Genomic DNA, 21,093 nt, shown 5'->3' on the forward strand with positions numbered 1-21,093 from the left:
AGTTATAAGGATGACAGCACCTTGTATTATATGGATTTGGGTTTTGAAACATCAAGTTAGGAATGGGAGGTGTTGAGAAATTTCAGGAGATCTAGTTGATATTCAGTCACCTAGCATTGTACATGTTTGTTATTTGGCAGTGTTAGGATAGGGGACCTTATGCATGGGCAGAGGGGTTGGGAATGAGAAGGAAAGCTTTGCTATCAGACAGAGGCTGCCAGTCCTTATGGGACTGGGCTGAGAACAACAAGGTGCAACAAGAGGAATCAATCAGAGTAGAAAGAATAGCATTTCTTCTCCCAGAGTCATTCCAAATTCTGCTCCGTCCCCAGTTCCACACCTGCCATCAGATCTCATGTCCCTGCTCAGCTGCATTTCCATGACTCCAAGGCCACCGTCCCGCCTGGTGGACGTCCTTGATATAGCACGCTGCCTGGCTGCAGCCTACGCTTTTCAGTAGGTCTGTGGGTTACAATTCCCCTTCTTTGCACCTGGTGATTCTCCCTATTATTATATCAACAGCCCAAAAAAGCCGCCCCAAGTGCTACAGGTAAGCCAGGCCAAATGAGAATAGCCAAGGTTAACATGTTCTGCGATGGCATGTTGTTGGGAGTGGGGCCAATATATTAATGTGATGAGGCAGCTTAATGCAACTCCCCTTCGCACGGGGCAGGTGCGAGGGAGAAAGAGTGGAGGATCGAATCAGCAGCTGCATCACAGAGTTTGTGTCTGAATGATCTTTCCACCACGTGATCAGTTCTAGCATGCTTAAACAGTTTCCATTGGCATGCAGAAGGATCAGCTGCTCTTAGTATCTTACCCTCATCCCTTCAAATCGTGATAAGGCTCTTAAGGGTCTCAAAGCTCTTAGGGTCCTAAGGGACTTTATGGCACCTAGTTCCGAGTAGCCCAGGGCATTAGCTATAAGGCTGACTAAAGAGACCTACACAGAAACAGAAGAGAAAACAAAAAGAAAACAAAACAACAACAAACACAAAAAAAAAAAGGAAAAAAAGAAAACAAGAGGTTCCAGAGTGTTAGAATAAAACCCCTAGCACTGATTAAACAGATTGGGCCCACCCCCCCCAGGTAGAGGAAGTGGGTAACACCAGCTGCCTACTTCAACTTGACTCAAACGACCTGGAAGGAAAGGTGGTTGAGAGGCCGAAGAAAAAACACAAAGGGAAGAGAAAATTGAGAAAAGGCGGCAGAACATACATACATGTTGGAAAAGGGAAGAGGCGAAAGGGGGAGGGATCAAGTGAGGAAGTTCCATTGGAAGGAGAGGAGCCTGAACAGATGACAAGAACCTTACCCTCGCCCTTTACAGTCTCTGCAGGTCCCAGAAGTTCCCATTAAATTAAGCCAGACAAATTTAATGGTACCTATGGAAAAGAATACAGATAAATACACACACTCCACACAAGCTGCCCCCTCCTCAGTTCATTCACCACTGGGTTTCCAACAGGGAGAAGCTCCCTTAATCCTGGTTGACAAGAAACCATTTATGTGAGGCTCTGATGAGTTACTACATCAACACATGACATATGTGATAAATACCATAGATGCCTTTGCTGTTACAAAGAAGAAAAGAACCAAGTGAGGACTCTCCTTGACAGGATTTTGGCTTCATGGAAACTCACTTCATTCTCCTATACCTTGCTTTGAACTGAAACAGTCTTTACATTTTTACCAATAGCCATGACCCTTCCATGGTCAGAAGTATTTGAGTGCATCTGGACATGTCAATTCACAATTCCCAGTGATTCTGAGGATGGTGCAGGATCAGGCAGTATTTTGTTCCATTATTCCGTTCACTCTCAGTTGGAACAAAGTTGCTGGCACCTAATAAGAATAATCATTTATTTGCCCTCCAGAATAGCCCCAAATGAACTTGTCTCTGATCTGTGACTTCTAGTACAAACTTCTAGTATTACTTTCATGATTAGAATATAGCTAGGAAGAATCCTAGGAGAATTTCTCTTTATATTATAGAAGTTTAAAATGAGACATTCCCTCCCAAGAATTTGTTCAGTGTCCCCTCAGCAGTCTAGAGTCGGGATTAAAGTGCTATATTCCCAGTCTTTTCATTGCTCTTTCTTCCTGCCCCATAGGCATGCTGGATGATAACAATACGATTGTAAGTGTTTCAACAGTCAAAAATTGAATATATTAGCTAAGATAAAGCATGTGTTTCTTAGAGAAGTCTTGCATTCACCTTCCATCACAAATCCTGGGTTAAGAAGTTCCCATCAACAGGACTGCAAAAAGAACAAACATCTGTTATAGAGAAAGGGCTACAAAGTGAAACTTCGTTCCACATCCTTCAGGCAGGTGTTCAGAAGGGGTCAATCTTTGGAAAAATGAGAGACAACATGTTGGGAAGAGCCAGGCGTGGGGGTGAGTGGTTAGCAAAAGAGAAAATGACCCTCGGTGAGACGGACTGACAGTGGCTACAACAATGAACTTGAGCATGGCAGAGATCACAAGGGTGGCACAGGACAGGGCAGAGTTCCAATCTGTTGTTGACAGGGTCGGTATGAATTGGAGTTGACTTGATGACACCTAACAACCACTAAGAAGTGGCAGTTGAAGAGTTTTTTCAGCCTAAATGGATGACATTTTAACACAAGTTTAGGTGGTGATGGTGGTGTGAGGGGGTGAGAAATAGTCCACAATTTCATTTCATTGCTCCTCTTTTTATCCCTGTCACAGGGCTTTATGTTCTCTGACTTTGTATTCTGAACGGCATACAATTATTTTCTTTTTTAAAATGAAGACATTAGTAGTTAAGTGGCAAGACTGGTAGATGGTAGAAATGGAAGGTTATTGCTCTGGCCATGGTCAGGGATGAGCAGGCTCAAGTCTAAACAAGGACGTGGGCCTCTGTCTATGTATGTACTTATCTATCCTCTGAGTAGGTATCTTCTCCGGAGTCCCAGGCAGGGTCTAAAGCAAACTGGGAACTGGCTGTTGCCCTATTTCAGGCTACCTTTGCTCTTTGAAGTGGGACTGGTGCAGAGTTCAACCTCATCCAGAAACAAGGATCTCAGAAACTTTATGCAAAACAAAGCACCTATGGAGAACTTTTCACTCTTCATTATCAGTAAGAGTCTATATGAAGGTGTCTTTTGCTTACGTAGCCAACTCTTAACCCAAGATATTCTAAATCAGCCAGATGCTTAGTGATATCGCAATAGGAACATCTGGAGGTAACCTATCCTGCCTTAAAGAATTACTTGTGCTCAAAAGTATCCTAACTCAGTTTATTTCTGTGAGACTATGCCAGGTAAAGGCTGAAAAACATTAAGCCCAGCAGAACTCAAATGACTATGGGCTCCATACAAGGCAAGGAGACCCAGATCTTCAGGGGTGGTTTATAAGATAACAAGTGAGCCTGAAGTGGGAAGAAGGATGGAGGAGAGTGGGAGCCAATCTAGAGGCTCCTGTAGCCCAGCTGGCTCTAAGTACGGCTGAGAGGTCATCTGCTGCTCAACTGGTCAATATGGCAGAGATTCCCCAAGGTGCAACTCAGAAGGGTCTTATCAGGATTATATATGTTAGCCACTCAGGGCTCTCTTAGAATCCCTGAATCCTCATGCTAAATTCCCAGCACACTATTTAAATGATGCTTTATGGGGGTGGAGGGGGAGGGGAATCTAAAATGGAAGAAAACAAAACAAAGAGTTGTAGCTATACTGCAGGCATAGAAAAACGGGGAAGACAACTATGAGATATCATCTCACCCTAGTAAGAATAGCAAAATTAAATAGAGCAGCAAATAACAAATGCTGGCAAGGTTCTGGAGAAACTGGAACCTTTATTCACTGTTGGTGGGAGTGTAAAGTGGTGCAACTACTATGGAAGGCATTATGGCGCTTTCTCAAAGAGTTGGAAATAGAGATACCATTTGACTCAGCAATTCCTCTACTGGGAATATACCCTAAAGAAACCTTAACTGCCACCTAAGCAGATATATGTACACCTATGTTTATTGCTGCTTTGTTCATAATAGCAAAGAGTTGGAAACAACCCGAGTGCCCAGCAACAAACGAATGGACAGTGAAACTGTGGTATATTCACACAATGGAATACTGAACAGCACTGAAAAACAAGGAACTCATGAAATACTATATATACAAAATGAGTGACCCTGGAGGACATTATGTTGAGTGAAATATCTTTTACTGCATAATGCCACTGGTATAAAACAGGACTGACATTGGGTTTGGGGGTAAACTAAGAAAGGACGGGATAAATAATCTACACAGCATTGAAACTGATGAGGGAGAGAACTGTTTAAAAGGGATATATGATTAGGTATTTTTTGCATGGCAAGAGTCCAGAATAAGAACTGCATAGTAAAGTGGACTGGGGCAGGGATGGTATAACAATGAAAAAAAATTTTTTTTCCTTATCAGAGAGAAAAGTGAATGGGGGGGGGGAGGGAGGAGTGGGCAGGGAGGAAAATGAGCAACAATGAATGAATGGAAATCAAAGTTCTCTATAATCTTTCATTAAAATCTCAGTTTAAAAAAGTGGGGGAAGACATTGGGCCACTTTCTCAAAGAGAATGCAAAAGGACTCAGGATGAGGCAAGTAGTAGCTGAAAGTTCCCATTTCCTTGAAGAAAAGATGACAGAGGCTAATATCTTCAGTACCACCAGGGACCTCTGAGCAAATTAAAATGTAGCTCCTGGCTTATAAATAGGGATAATTAACTTTGGAAGTTGTCAAGATTATTTCTATGATTCTGCGTAGTATCAGCAGCTTTTAAGAGGCAACAAGGAAGAATGAAAATCTACTAGGGAAATCACTATGGTGATGAGCAACAGAGGCAGACACCACATAACAAAGGGCTGAAGTGGGAGGGGAGAGTCTTGTCGGGTGAATGTGCTAAATTAGGACCTAACATTTATACCTGCGAGATATTCCAAAAAACCAAAGAAATGGCAACTTTCACCCAAATAGACAGCAAAGATGCTGACAGGTCAGGCTGTTGAGGTGACAGTCCAGGCATTATTTTGCAACTACAACCAAGAGTGGCAACCGCTGTGAAGGACATGCACAGCAGCTGGTGTGGGGCTGCCACCACTCAGCACTGCTCTGTTCTCCTGCTGTGGCTGTAAGTGTGTTTTCTCAAGCCCTCAGGGAGACGTGCTCAACCCTTATATATAGCACAAGAATTGTGGATGTTCACTCCATGTAAAGTGAAGAAGAAATGAACAGCAACGTTTGACAAAGACAAATATCAGTCCCCAAATGCTAGAATATTATAACCCAGAGCAGAGTTATCTTGCAAATTAGCGGAGGTCCTTTAGGGCCAGGACCATGCCTACCTGTTCCTCTGTTAGTGTGCTTTGGCTTCTGGGAGAATCCGACACATTGAATGGTATTCTATTTCCATTACTAACAACTGATAGAAGACAGAGGTGTTCTCAGGTAGGCCCTATAGAAATGTGATAATCCAGTAACTCCCCAAAGCCAGAAATTTACTGACTGTCAGTTGGCTATAAGTTTCTTTTTCAATCCCTGCCACTCAGTATAGGAAGTGATCTTCCAAAAAAAATATTTGATAAAGAGTGATCCATAGAATGTTAATGTTTTTAGCATGTATTTGGACACTTAAACAATACTTTGAATTTGGGAGTTGCTCACCCATCAGAGAAGAGGGAGATAGTGGTTCACATTAGGGTAGATGGTGCAAGAAAAGGTCATGGTGAGGAAGTTTTGTCCCAAGCCAGTGTCACTGCAGGGCAGCTGGGAATGTGGTAATGGAGACGTCTAAATTATCTGGTCCAGAATATGGAAGTGAGGGTATTTCTAGGACTCCACTGCTCTACCCCATGAATCCAAATGGTCCTGAGATATTAAGAGAAAAATGAAGCCTCTAACTACATCCCCTGTTCTCTGGGGAAGAGAGTGGACCCCGTCTCACTTTAGTTCTCTAAGTTTTACCCTAAATCTATTTCCGAAGGTTGAGAGGTCAAGCTTTTCATCTGTGGGAAGCAGCGGTCCTTCTTTCCTGGTATCCACAGCTGCTGAAGGAAGTAGTGAAACTTCTTGCCAGGGTCTCATGCTGGATCCTCTGGGGCCCCACCCTTAGCTCAATTTAAAGGCTCTCTCACTTAATTTAGACATTTCTCCAATTTCAGATCTGCTTTGTGAAATAGGGGATAGAAATGGGAGGATAATGATAACTCTTGGAAGGAGTGATTAACTATGGGAGTTGCTAATATCAACTGTGGGGAAATGCATTTATAAAGCAGAAATCATTACTAGTGCAAAGCATTGGGTTTTTTAACCTAACAGATATTTCCATTCTGCTCTGTCTAGATAGCAGAAAGATATGGAAACAGGATGCTTGACGGCACATAACAACAGCAGATTCTAGAAACATTCTATGGTTAGTTCACAATACTGTCAATAAACCTGTATTCCAAGTGTATCAATCCAGCTTCCCAATTTCCTTGGCACTTCTCAGCCTTCAGCAGGAAGTGAATTCTCCAGAGGCCCTGTCCCTGCAATTCCCTTTTACCCTTTCTTTATATTGCAGATTTGACTGGAAGGAAAAACAAAACAAAACACCTGTAGTTATTACACAGAATGAGAGACCAGTCAACACTGTTAGTGAAGTCAACGAGGAACGAGTGCTGGTGGGTTGAAAAATGGTTATAGATGATGCAGCATCCAACCTGAAAAATAACACGTGGTGATGGCCACCAAGTCCCCAAGATGATCTTGAAACCTGGAAAAAAGGACTGTCAAGTTTGATCACTGTACAAGACTGCAATGCATTGGCCTTAGGAATGGGATGCAAGGAGTTTTCAACATAATATATTACTTTTTAAAAACAACAAGCTGGTTAAACGTTATTTTGGTATGACAAGCCCTCCCACTCTCCCTGATTAACTGACTTGCTCAGTCAGCCTGGTACCAGGCCTTGAGTTAGGTGGAAAGTTCCCCAGGCATGGTTAGCAGAAGAGGCTACACAGACCCATCATCATCTCTCTCCCAGCAGCACTCACCTCACTCTTGCTCCTTCTTCTGGGAGAAAGAGGGCATGTGGCTGCTTTGGGGCAAGATCTTTCCGTTCCCAGCCTTAAAACAAGGGGCTCTGAGACCCGTGATCCCACCTCCCATTCATAATCTCTGAATCTTCTTGGCCAAATCTGCCAGAGCAAAGATGGCTAGTTAGTCCCTGGAGTAAATACGAGGACTTCAATGCCCTCTCTCCACATTCATATCTGAGTGTGAGCTTTAAGCAACATCTACATCTTGCCTACGCCTTTTCCCTGCGTCTAAGGCTTCTGCAGCCATTAGAAAGAGCCCTTCTTTCTGTTTTCCAGCTGAAAGAGAAGGCAAGTAGAAAGCGGGACACGTACAGCCACAATGAGGAAGTCCAGCCAGCACCAGGCGTTGGTGAAGAACTTGACGAAGCCATAGGCTGTCCACTTGAGTAACATCTCCAGGATGAAGATATAAGTGAAGACTTTGTCAGCATATTCCAAGATGGTGCGAATGGTCTTTCTCTGCTCAATGTAGATGTCTTCAAAAGCCTGAAAGAGAAGTAACTGCTTATAGTGCCTAAAAGCATCGGAAATACTGCCATTCTTGGAATGCTCTTCACACATGGAGTTAGCCTATGAGTCTATCATTAGTTCCCGGCCACTTTTATTTTACTTCCCTGCTAAGTATGGTACTTAAAAAAACCGGCATTATTATGATTCATATATTTTATAACTGATAATCGGACATTTTAACATATAGCATATTTAGTGTATCTGGCCCTATAATCAACTAGAGAATGTTTTTCGCTCTCTCTCCCTTCACCTCCCCTAGCCTTAGGCAAGTATTAATTTACTTTCTGCCTGTAAAGATGTCTATTTTGGATATTTCATATACATGGGATCATACGATGTGTGTTCCTTTGAAACTGGCTTCTTCCATTCAATACAATATTTTCAAAGTTGGTCCATGATGTAAAATGCATTAGTACTGCCTTTATTTTTATGGCAAAATAGCCATTTTATGGATATACTGTGTCATTTTTTTTAACCTTTATCAGTTTGTGGACATTTGTGTTGTTCCTATTTTTGTGAAAAAGTGGCTAAGAACATTCATGTACAAGTCTGTAGATTTCTATTTCATTTCACTTGAGTACATACTTATGTGGTGTCAGAAACCCTAAAAATTGGCTTTTCTAGCCTTCGTGTTAGCCTCTGTTGTGTGTGTGTGTGTGAGGGGCATGGTCTTCAGGGACCTTAATTGTAGACATATGGTCTTGCAAATCATCAATAGCTGTGGGACCTATAAGAGAGAGAGCTTTCTAGACTGTGAAGTATTCTGGTGAGAGTGGTGGAGAGAGGGTAGAGACTGTGGCACTGCTGTGAAGAGAATGAGCAAGGTGTAACCAGAGGAACCCTGCATTTATGCTACAGTTGAAGGTTTTGCTTGCCAGATAATTAAAGGAAAAGCTGTCTTACAATTGCTCTGACATAAAGTCTGCGGCGTGATTGAGGAAATCAGAGAGTTCTTGCATTTGTGCTGCTGAACCGAACCCAGACAGCCACTAATTGAGGAACTGTGCTTTGTTAATCTGGCTTGGAACTGCTGGACTAAACCCGGACTTGCACTGTATGATATTCTTTGCCTCTTCCATTCTCCAACTATTTCCCTAATGAACTCCACAACTGTGAGCAAAGTCTGAGTCAACAACAAACTCAGACCCAACGACTGGTAGAAATAGGTGCAGGAGCATTGTAGGGAGCATGTCTGACCAAGCAGCTTTCTGTTTGCTGCTATGGATATCACTGGTGGTGACAATTTCCTTTATGAAGTGGGTACAGGTCAGACCTGGCCACCCTCACAGTGAATCTGCTCCTTTTACAACCTAGTACTGGCATTTCTGAACGTGGCATCTCTCGAGAGGATCATTCCCATGAACAACATATAACAATTCCAGTTTCTCTACAGTCTCACCAATACTGTTGTTAAGTGCCGTTGACTCATAGAGCTTATGATTTGAACCCTGTTCTATCCTTTGCCACCCTTACAATTTCTGACACACTCGATTCTATAGCTGTAGTCTCTGTGTCAATCCATCTTGTTGAGGGTCTTCTGTCTTTCACAGACCTTCCACATTTCCAGGCATAATGTCCCTCTCCATGGAATAGCTATCACTAGAAATGTTTTTTATATAACAAAATGTTTTAATTTCTTAGGCCCTTGATAGCAGTTTGAGGTTATAGGGGGGCATAGAAGATAAGCAGGTGAGGAAATTTTTAGTATTACTTTCTTTCTCTGGTAATTATGAATGAGGTAATTCCTTGATAGGGAGGGGTGGCTATTCCTAGTGGCAGAGTGGCAGACTGCATGGATGTGGTACTTGGAGGAGATAATTCCTGAGGCTGGAGGGAATAAAATCCCCAAGAAAACCCACTCTGTAAGGTGAAAGAATGTCCCCTGTCAAGTAATGGGAGGTGCCTGTTTTGGCCACTTCAGAGGGAAGAACAGAAGTGGGCTCCCGGCAGCCTCGTCTTCCGACACAGGCATATGCACATCAGATGCTCCAGTTTCATCACTAGGCAGTGGAGGCAGAGGCCTGCTGTGGGTGTTGGTACACATATATTCCCACAGCAGTCCCCCCCCCCCCAAACTCCATTTCTTAGGAAACCTTTCTAGAACCCAAGATCTGTGAGATGTCTCAGACAGAACTTCTGGTGCCCAGGGGCTGTAATGTCCACTCTCAGAAGTTTCTTAACCCCATTCTGGTCTTTTGGTGTATGTGTTAACTGTGTCATCATTTAGTGAGTCTGAACTCTCGTGCTCACTACTCCATAGGGTCTTCTGATATGAGCCAACCTCTTCCTTATTTGTTATGACAAAACTGTCCAAGGAGAACAGTCACATAAGTTCAAAACTTAGTTTAGTGCTGCTTTTATTCTTCTTTGCACAGATGGGAAAGAGCAGACTCTCTCAAAGGTTGGGCATGTTTTCTCTTTTATGTCAGGGTTTTATTCATTAAGTTGGAAGAATAATTTTGGCAACAATAATAAAACACCTTTCTCCATTCAATTGCCTTAGTATAACCTTTTCTCAAGGGCAGAGATCATGCGTTCAATCTTCAATGTTGAGGGAATGCTTGTTGCTGTTTTCAGTGATGCAGGGTTGGGAGGGCAGTGTGACCCCCTCTTCTTCAGATTGGAGGTTATCACTGATTCTTTCATTCTGGTACCTTTCTGGGTACATCCTTCCATGAGTTATCACAATCCTCTAAGGAAAATCATCATCTATCTCTTTGGGCTCTTTTCATGACACCTTACTGCCTTTCTCAGCGTCTCTTATTCTTCTCCTCACAAGCCAGTGAAACGTCTCGAGCCATTGTTGGGATCTTTAATGAAAGAATTTTGGTTTTCTTTTTGCTTCCAGAATAAGCTTTGACTTTTAAAGTCACACAAATGTGCCTGCCTCCTTTTAAGACGTTTTAGAATTTTGTTTCCTTCCTTTCCCCCATAATGAGAAAACCATGCAGTGCCTCTAAGGCCAGTTGCCTTTAATCTGCTCAACTTGAGAGAAGCCTCCTTCATATCACACTCTGTGGAGCGCTCCTCTGAAGAACCCAGCTAGGAACAAAAGCAAACACCAAGATAATCAGTCTTGGAGGGGAAAGGTGTCTGTGTGCTCTGCATGCCTGACTAATTGTAAACACGTATAACAATGTGAATATAAAAACCCTGTCTCAGAGAGCGGATATTTCTAATATATAAAGATCTGAGTTCTCCAAAGGGTGTGAAAGGGGAGTGGGTGGGAGAATACCACCTCCTTACCATCTTAGGCAGGTATGAGAGATTTCTGGGTGCTAGGTGAGAGGACAAAGTTCATTTTTAGGGAGCTGGTTAGAAAGAGCAAGCCAGGCAGTGGAGACACTTGGTAATTTGTGTGTTCATCCTGATGAAAGGGGGCTTGTGTGTGTTATTGGAGGATCATGCTGAGATCAGGATAAACAAGATCAGGATTTGGGCAAGTATGGCCTCAAACCCTAAAGACTCAAAATAGCAGCTTAAGATTCCTTTACTAGACCTTTATGGATGGGATCACAGCCAATCAGCGGTTTCAGAGAAACCAGGCTTGGTTGGGTTCCATGCAGTCTTTCCCTAGTAGTTTCTATCAACACTTTCCCAGCCCATCCCTCGTCAACCTCTCCCCTGGGCCTCACCAGGGCACCACTGCTGAGCAGGATCATGAAGATAATGAAGGTCTCAAACCAATTGTGCTCCACGATGAGGAAGCAGGTTTTCCGTAGGATCCACCAGGACTTGCCCAGCCCTTCCTCAATGTTGACCTGGCAGCACTTGAAGCGTTGGACACAACCTGGCACCAGCAGGAGGGAGAGGCAGGTCAGACCGTGGCGAACCCCGCCCAGACCTGCCCTTCCCTCCATCTCCCAGGTCCCACCAGGTGCTGCCCCACCACACAGCCAGGAGTACAGTGGCTGAATCGGAATGTGTGATTCAGAAATGGAGAAGGTGGTAGGGCTGAGGCTCTGTGGTAAGACTAACAGGTCAAGGCCCTCTGGAGGTGGGAAGGTCACCTACAAAGAAGCAGTGGGGGTGGGGGGGAGAGGGAGAGCCAGGAGGGAGTCACAGCCAGGGCCGACCAGACCTTTTCAAGCAGAAGTCTTTGGGCCAATGCCAAGAGAAAATAGATAAAGGGAAATCTGAGGACGGAGTTGTCTTACAGGTCAGATTTGAACAGGGGAACAAGGAAACAAGAACATAACTGCCCTCAGAATGGTCCAAAGCAAAGCTGTTGAAACTGGCTGCTCAGCCCCTCTTTCTCTCACCGAGTTACGACCTGGCTGCTATCTGCCCTAAGGAGTACAAGTGCTGCACGCTCATCCCTCTCCTCGACCCTTTCACCTTCTGTGAAGCAGGCATCTGGATCCAAGTATTCCTCAGGCTGTTCCACAGGGACCTCTTCCACCTCGGGTTTGATATCGATGGTGCTGCCCTCAGAGGAGCTGGTGTCATCCAGTTTCTAGATACCAAAGAAAGGATACAGAAACTGTCGTCCCATGTCCACTCACCGCTGGCTTCGTCTCTGCTAGGAATGATACCTCCATCATAATGACCACAACTCAGCATCACCCAGCTGCTGGGATGCAGACAGTTCTCACTCCAAAAACCCAAAGCTACTCCTGCCGAGCCAATTCTGACTCACAATGACCCATCAGGCCCAGTAGAACAGACCTTTAGGAACTTCCAAACCACTTATCTTTACATGGGCAAACTGCCTCCCCTTTCTCCCTGGGAGTGGCTGGTGAGTTCAAACTAGGCCAATAGTTAGCAGCTAAGAGCTTTAACCACTGTGCTATGAGGCCCCTAACAGCTGCCACGGGGCCCTCAAAATTTCTCTCAGGTGTGATAGTATCTGAATGCATGCACTGATCACAGTGAACCCCTCTAAATAAACTAACTGTGGCTAGAGGCTGGGGTCTGGGAAATAACCCCGGGAATATGTGGGGGTCACTCCGTTTCTGACTCACAGTGTTCAAGAGACTGAAGATGGAGATAATAGCGCGAACTCTGACTTTGGGAAACTAGGTCATCTAGAAAAGACATGGGGCGATACTGGTCTGGAGGATGGGTTCTCAAGGTGAACTGTTGCAGAACTTCTCTGCCAAGTCCACTGCTGAACCAACTCCTAGGCCTAACTGACCCTCACTTTCACGCACGGGCTCAGAGCTGGTCTCGCGGCTGGAACCTTACATCTTTGCTGCCTTCAGGATCCGACTCGCTGCTAACATCCTCGGTGTTGAGGTTCTCAAAATCGGACTCGCCGACCGCAATGGGCACACGGACGGTGAGGTTGGGGTTGTTGATGAAGGACATGTGGTCCTCGTCAATGATGTACTTCTCCACGCTGCTGCCGATGCCACTGGTCGTGCCATTGCCGTTCTTCTGGAAGTCGCCGTTGCGGTGGATGTCGGCACCCGTGTGGTTGGCCAGGCAGTTGCCCTTCTTCTCGTACAGCTCGTCGAGCGGCTTCACCTCATCAGCCTCGCGCTGCTTGAAGTGCGCCTGCATGAAGGCGTGCACCTTCACCTTGGTCCACGCCACCCCCTTCTTGATGCGGATCACGGAGATCTGCAGGTTGTTCATTTCCCCGTCGTCATCCGTTGCTGCCAGGTTGTCTGCGCTGAAGGAGCTCAGCAGCAAGGCCAGAAACAGGTTCAGCACCTGCACCCGGAGGGTTAGGTGAAAAGGAGAGTGAAGACTAGGAAATGGGTTTAGTGACAAGTCAACCACTACATTAGGCCTGGGCTAGTTTGCAGTCCACAGATCTGACGTGGCTGACTTAAGCATCCGCAGTGTTTTCTTTGGCCTATGTGGTATTTTAAACGTTCATGTCAACTAAGCATGCTTGATCCATGCACTGTAAGGAGAGCACCACGTGTGTGTATACAAATGACACCACTTCTCACATTATCTGAAGGGTGCTCTGGTGGCATTGTCTGTAGGGCGCTGTGCTGTTAACCCAGAGGTGGTGCCTCTCAGATGGTTCAAATCCACCAGCCGCTCTGAGGGAGAAAGACAGGCAATCCCCTCCTGGGTGACTTACACTGTGAAAACCTGCCAGAGGGTCAGCTATCCGTTGGTTCTGACTAGACAGCAGGGAGCAAAGGAGTGGATATTATGAGGAATAGCAAAGCCCACATACATTTTTGGAATTTTTTTTAAAAAAAGGTAGATATGGCTTGTTGAGGAGGGTACATGGCTATCGTGTGAATTTAGAGGAGCATGTTAGAGAAAAATTGGGCTTGCAGATTCATATGAGAAAGCAAGAAGGCAAAACAAGATAGTATATTACAGCATCTTATTATAAGAATGGATTTTCTCTGGTGTTATGCATATACATTTATAACAATAAATTTTGTTTTCTATATTTTTCTAAAAATTAAATAGCTTTGTCAAGACAGTGATGATAACACCTGTGTTCTGTTCCATGGCCAAGTGGCATCGAATACAGGCTTTATTCTGTTTCAATTTCCTATTTTATGGCATTGGACATGAAGAGTATTTTTTTTTAAATTATTTTTAGTAAGACTTCTGTAAGGTGGGAGAAGCACTCAATTCTTAATTTACATTTGGTTCTTACTTTGTCATCCTGAAGAAGAGTGAGGCACTCATTTTAGGCAGAGACTGTAGGTACAGAGCAGGAAGGATGAAAAGAAGAAAAGAAACAGATACACTTGGTTTATCTGGGTAATTTGTAGAAATAAAAAGGAATATAGTTGGTAAAATGGGAGGAAGAAGACAGGCTTTGAAGACTAGTCTGAGGCACTAGAAATGTTATTAATTAGATCCACTGTGGGTCTATACACTAAGGAAATGACAGCTCTGAGGATGTCATCCCTCCTAGTGACATACAGCCGGGGAGACTCGCTGCTAGGAGGCTATTACATGCACGTGTTGATAAGGGTCTCTATTAGTCTACTGTCAATAGGCTGTAATCTGAAGCTTTAGCACACCTAAGAATCTTCTGGAAGGAGTGCTTGTTAAAAGTAGGTATTTCCTGACACTGATTCACCTGAAGAAATTCTGATTCAGTAGCTCTTGTGCTGGGCCTGGGACATGGCATTTTTTCCTGGTAATTGTGATACAGGTGGTTTTCAGACCACACTTTAGAAAACTGGGTACACTGAAGAAATGGATAGAAAGGGGTAAATTACAATTACCATGAAGAAAGACAAATGGGAAAGATGCACTCAAGACACAACAGGCATTTCAAAGGAATGGAAGGAAAAGAAAGACTCCAAAGTCGTAGGTTCCTAGAGATTAGACAGGCAGGGGGACTGAGCAGAAGTGAGCCTGGGAAGGTGCCATCAGGGGGCAGAACTGACAAGTACTGTCATGCACTTCTGGCATTTGTAGATGGTCATGGAAAGATGCCCTTAAGACAACCATGATTAGGAGACTGGAGAAAGGGTGGCAAGATCAGGGTAGATCACAGTGTGAACCAAAGGGTGTGCACTGAAGGAGTAAGAGGACTGCAGGGAAGGGGGCTAGAAATGAAGATGGCAAGGGATTAAAGGAACAGGCAAAAGGAATAGTGTGGCCACAGTTAGTTCAGAAGCTGGTATGTGGAACCACCTACTGCACAGAAAAGAGAACTCTCATGGTCCATCGTGAGGGGAATTTCCTGAGCTTGCCTTCTCCACACCTTTTACTAGGATCTGAAGGTCTCATCTGTAAGGTCAGGCTTCTCAAACCTCAAGATACCTATGAATCATCTGCGGTTTTGCTATAAATGTAGATTCTGATTCAGTAGATCTAGAGTGGTGCCCAGGATCCTGTGCTTCAAACACACCCCGAGATGACCGAATTGCTGCTGGTCCTCATATCACACTTTGAGGAACATGCATACCACCCACCCGCTGCTCCTGAAATGATTTTGACTCATGTTGAACTTTCACTGGGTTTCCAAGATTATAAATCTTTATTGGAAAGAGTTCTTCATCTCTTCCCCTGGATATGACTGGTGGATCCAAACTGTAGATCTTTTGATTAGCAGCCCAACATCTAACAAGGTGTCAAAATTTCTATTTCTAATTGTTCTATATATAAAGGCAGATTGACAGATCACAGTATAACAAGAATGTGGTCTACCATTTATCCTATCTAAAGAATATTATTCTCATTACCAAAAGTTGATTCAACAAAATGTGGACATTACTGAACAACATTATTAAAATCACACACAAGTAAAATTTTGCTGAAGATTATTACAAAATGGCTTGAACAGTATACTGACAGGGAACTGTCAGAAACAAGCTGGATTTAGAAAATGGCATCAGGGTATCACTGCTGATGTAAAACTGATCTTGGCTGAAAGCAGAGAATACCAGTTAAGATGTTTATACTTTGTTTTAGTGATTATTCAAAAGCATTTGACTGTGTGGATCATCACAAATTATGGCTAACATTGAGAAGATGGGAATCCCACAAAACTTAATCGTGCTCATGTAAAACCTATACATAGACCAAGAAGCAATTGTTTAAACAGAATAAAGGGACAATGCATGCTTTAAAATAAAGAAAGATACGCAATCCTTTCTCCATACCTATTCAGTCTGTATGCTGAGGAAGTAATTTTAGAAACCGGATTATATGAAGAGGAATGTGGCATCAGGTTTAGAGGAAGATTCACCAACAAACTTTGCTATGCAGATGGCATATCCTCACTTGCAGAAAGTGAAGAACTGAAGCACTTGCTGCAGATCTAAGGCTTCTATGGATTACATCTCAATATCAAGAAAACAAAAATCCTTACCACTGCAGCATCATGACAGATGGAGAAAAGACTGAAGTTTACAACAGTTTCATTTTACTTGGAACCACTACTAACATGCATGGTAACAGCAGCCAAGAAAGGAAAAGATGTGTTGTATTTGGGAAATCTGCTGTCAAGGACATCTCCAAAGGGCAAAGATATCAGTTTAAAGACTAAGGTGCACCTGATTCAAGCCCTGGTCTTTTCAATTGCTTCCTAGACAACCATGCTGAGAAATGTGGAGGATCAGAGAAAGAGAGGAAGACTTCCAATAAGTGACTGCTACAACATCAGAAGACAATGGATAAAGAAGAAGAATATTTGAATTGTGGTATTGGTGAAGAATACCGAATATAGATTCCCTGGACGGCCAAAAGAATGAACGAAATCTGTCTTGAAGGAAGTGCAGCCAGAGTGCCCCTTAGAGGTAAGGATGCTTATTAACAAACTTGATTTTGTGCATATTCTCAGGAGGAATCAATCCTCAGACATCATGCTGAGGAATGTGGAGGGTCAGAGAAAGAGAGGAAGACTTTCAACAAGTGACTGCTATGCTCAGAAGCCTGACAGAGATAGTGAGGGTGGTGTAAGATGGGGCAAGGTTCAGATCTGTGGTTCAGAGAGTCGCTATGCGTACAGCAGACTCAATGGCAACGTTACAAAGAACCCTCTAAGTTGGTTTCTCTGAGTGGTTCACAAAGGAGAGTGGGATATCTCACCCCAAAGAGACATTTAGCAGTATCTGGTTGGGGTGGGGTGCTACTGAAATATAACAAGTAGAGGTCAGGGATACTGTCAAGCATCCTACAAGGCAACACAGTACCTCACAAAAAAGAATTATCTCACCCTAAGTGTTAATAAGGCCAAGAATTATTGAGGTGAAAGGAAACTTTTCAGAGCAGAAAGAATACAGACCATGGAATCAGACAGATCTAAATGAAAATATAAGCTCTATTAGTATCAGATAGGGATCTCTTGTGGCCTAGTGGCAAGAAGCTTCACTGCAGTCCCAAGGCTTGCAGTTCAAGGCCACCAGCTGCTCCATGGGAGGAGGATGGGCAATCTCCTCCCATGTGATTAACTGCCCCTGAAAACCAGCGGGGTGGGGTGTGTGTGTGTGTGTGTGTGTGCATGTGTGTGAGCTATGAGTCAGTTCTGACTTGACAGTACACAACAACATTAGTATCAGATACAGGACCTTTGGAAAGTTATTAATTTTTCTGAGCTTTATTTCCTTAACTATGAAAAAGGGCTGGCACGTTATGAGGGTTATAACACAGGAGTCACTCTACAGATCCCAATCTCTTCTCCTTCATCTAGAGCTTTGGGTTCCTGGGCTAAGAAAGAATTAAAACCAGCACAGCCAGGTAAGGTATTAAGCAAATAAGGCTTTTGTGTAAGGGGTAGGTTGTTTGAGGGGAAAAAAATTATAAAGAATACTAACCACCAAGTTGCCAATAACCATGACCATCATGAAGACAATGAGGCACATGGCCTGGCCCGCCACCTCCATGCAGTCCCACATGGTCTCGATCCACTCCCCACACAACACTCGAAAGACAATGAGGAAGGAATGGAAAAAGTCATGCATGTGCCAGCGAGGGAGTTCACAGTCTTGGTTGATCTTGCAGACACATTCTTTATAGTTCTTTCCAAAGAGTTGCATTCCGACCACAGCAAAGATGAATACGATAATGGCCAACACCAGGGTCAGGTTACCCAGAGCACCCACTGAATTCCCAATAATCTTGATCAGCATGTTCAGGGTTGGCCATGACTTGGCCAACTTGAAGACTCGGAGCTAAGGAAGAAAAGAAATCAAACACACGCCAAATGACACTCAGTCCGTTTTCTCTTCAAATGGAGAAAAAAGAAACACAGAATAAAATCAATTTACATTTACTGAGTTCTCTTGAGAAATTCACAGGACATCTTACACTAAATGGAGGAGAAACTGGCACCAATAAAAAAGGATCAGTTTTATAGTATGTGAAAAATTGAAAAATAGGAACCAATAAAACTGGCTTAGACTCTATTTTTATAAAACTCATATGTGAACACATCTCTTTCCTACAGATTTTCCATTGACTTCTCAAGAGAAATAAAAGACATGTCCAGAAAAATGTGACTTGTGAGGAAGTGAAGAACAGGTATTGTAAGGGGAATGAAAAAAATAAATAATTTGTCTTCGAACAAAATCAAGTATTTAAAAATATTGAATAATCTCCCTTTTGCTTGTCATTTACTAATAATGGCTGATATGAAACCTTGTGATGTATCTGGAATAACTTGGAGTAACAGCACAAGTCCCAAATATGGGCAGATATCTACATCCATCTCTCTCTCTCACACACACCTTAAGGAAAGAATCAATATTGATATTAATTCCTGAACTATTTGTACCACCCTTACATTATTCAAAAGACAGAAGTTTTGGTACCTGTCAACATGTCTACATTCTGTAAGGAATGAGGATATGGTTTTAACTAGTAGTCTGAGAATTATTATACATAAACTCAAGATAGCCTGGCCAATGGAATGATTATGAGATGCCCTAAGTTAACAACTAATTAACACATACTATAATAAGAATGCTGGTAGATGACAATACTATTGGCTTGAACATTATTTTCTTATTGAATATGTGAGTCTTAGCTGAGAGTCATGGTTTTCCAGGGGGCCAGTGTGTATATGTGGCCACTCTTTATTTTTTCTGTTTCTGAATGGTTTGTAATTTATTAAGAATATTGGTGCCAGGGTTTTTAGATCTTAATCCTTCCTCTTATTTCCTGGACAATAAGAAATACTCTCAGAAAGCCCACTGTGACCAAAGAGCAGTAAAGAATGGTTTCAGAAACTTGGCAGATGTTATTTGTGGCTTGAACGGACTGAGATATGTTTTAGTCTGGTTCTAGCAAAATTATTAGACTCGTAGAATATTCTAATTGAAAAAACAAAGCAAAACACATCAAACTCCCAAATTTACAGCTTTCCAGCTGCAAGTGCTCAGGTATTTTCCAAAAAGGGAGAGAAAAACCAAGCCAGTCCTGATGCCAGGAAAGCAGTATGAGCTTGGTCTTAGTGGGACACACCCCCTAACTAGCTCAGCCTAATTAGGTAAGACTTAATGAGGACATCACTTAGGCCTGTACTTATGGGCAGCTATTTCCAGGACACTATTAACTATTATTTTTGAGCTAATTGTTTATAATTTGAACATTAATGTCTTTAAATATACTAGTGAAAAATCCTTCTTAGGAGTCTTATTTCTAAGAATATGGGAAAAAAAGCCAGTGTTTAATAATGAACTTCAATATAATTTTTAAAAAATGTTATTTATTCATTTTCTGGAAAGGATCACTGTAACAGTAGAAATGAGAAAAGTCCCTTTTGAACAGTAATAAATTCTCATCATTTTAGGGAGCTGTTCAGATGATGATTAGGTTTCCCTCACACCCAACCTAGACCTCAGAAGAGACCCTGGCGTCCTTCCAGTCAATGTCTTTATTTTAGCCATTAGTTTCTGTGGCATCTTCTGCAACTGATTTCTGTTTGTTGCTCTATCTTATCTATCTATTAAAAACAAATCAAAACCAAAAACCAAACCCAAACAAAGCCAAAACCTACTTCTAGGTGAGGTATTTGGCTATAAAATTTCAAGATTTTATGAGTGAAGCCAAATACATTAGCCAATCAGAATAAGAACATAGTCATCAAGTTAACTTATGCAAAACCTTTTCTAGCAGCTGCAAGACAGAAAATGTAAAGAGAAATTGGAGAAATAAGGAATACCAATCGGAAAGACCGCAGCACCGAAAGCCCCTCCACGTCTGATAGACCCAGTTCCATTAAACTGAGGGAGACAATAAATCCGTCAAAAATGTTCCAACCTTCTTGGAAATAATAGTAGGGATCCATGGCTATGAGCTTCAAGAACATTTCCGCTGTGAAAATTCCAGTGAAAACCTAAAGGAGGCAGGGAATAAGAGAGAGAAGCAACAGAAGGAGAATGGCTTTATTATTGCCTTCCAGTACAACATATCCAGAGGTGTTAGAGACAGCCTCAGTTAATTCTCCATCCAAGGATGTCACTGTCTAGCTGTTTGATGAGCCCATGGTAAAGAAAAACCGCATTTTCTCCTTGAGTGAAACTCTAAGTCTACTGTTTCCATTTTTGATACCATATCTCCCATTCACGTTGCTCAAGGGTGCAATTAAAAAAATATTCTGAGCAATAGTACTCAAGCAATAGTACTCAAGGTAACTCCTTTCAAAGGGCCAGCAGTTACCGGAACATGTATGTTTAAGATGCTTGCTTAAAAAAAATTAATGACTTGTTTTAATTGCAATTATATTCCTGAGTTGCTATTCTGTGTCTTATCAAATCTAGATATATGTTGTAATTTTTCTTTTAAATCAGAGAAGTAATAGAATAATACCCAAAGTACAAGACAGGAAATAAATCAACATGGGAGGGAAACATCTTAATTATACTGTTGTTGTTATGTGCGATCGAGTCGTTTGCGACTCATAGCGACCCTATGTACAACAGCCCTAAACCCTGCTCTATCCTGTGCCAATCTCATTGCGTCTGACACACCCATCCCAATTACCCCAGTCACTGATTCAATCCACCTCATAGAGGGTCTTCCCCTCCTGCGCTGTCCCTCCACTCTGCCCAGCATGATGTCCCTCTCTAAAGACCTGTCTCTCCTTACAACATATCCAAAGTATGTCAGGCGAAGCCCCAGAATCCTT

At 42.8% G+C, this 21,093-nt stretch overlaps 1 protein-coding gene across 4 annotated transcripts in view; it reads right to left on the reverse strand.

Moving 5' to 3' along the window:
- SCN8A (sodium channel, voltage gated, type VIII, alpha subunit) overlaps positions 1-21,093 on the reverse strand; it is a 352,497-nt gene that overhangs the window by 39,582 nt on the left and 291,822 nt on the right. For 3 of the 4 annotated variants that reach the window (XM_006900211.1, XM_006900212.1, XM_006900210.1), the window contains 7 exons: positions 20,128-20,301; positions 17,780-18,136; positions 12,771-13,241; positions 11,922-12,039; positions 11,219-11,373; positions 7,386-7,559; positions 821-943 (listed from right to left, as the gene is read on the reverse strand). In XM_006900211.1, coding sequence (XP_006900273.1) covers positions 821-943; positions 7,386-7,559; positions 11,219-11,373; positions 11,922-12,039; positions 12,771-13,241; positions 17,780-18,136; positions 20,128-20,301 — 1,572 coding nt within the window. The remainder of the gene's footprint in view (positions 1-820; positions 944-7,385; positions 7,560-11,218; positions 11,374-11,921; positions 12,040-12,770; positions 13,242-17,779; positions 18,137-20,127; positions 20,302-21,093) is intronic. The other variant, XM_006900213.1, reaches the window with a different exon arrangement.

The sequence above is a fragment of the Elephantulus edwardii genome, unplaced genomic scaffold (assembly GCF_000299155.1).
Source record: "Elephantulus edwardii isolate Elephantulus edwardi_28Jun2011 unplaced genomic scaffold, EleEdw1.0 scaffold00278, whole genome shotgun sequence".
Taxonomy (NCBI): Eukaryota; Metazoa; Chordata; class Mammalia; order Macroscelidea; family Macroscelididae; genus Elephantulus; species Elephantulus edwardii.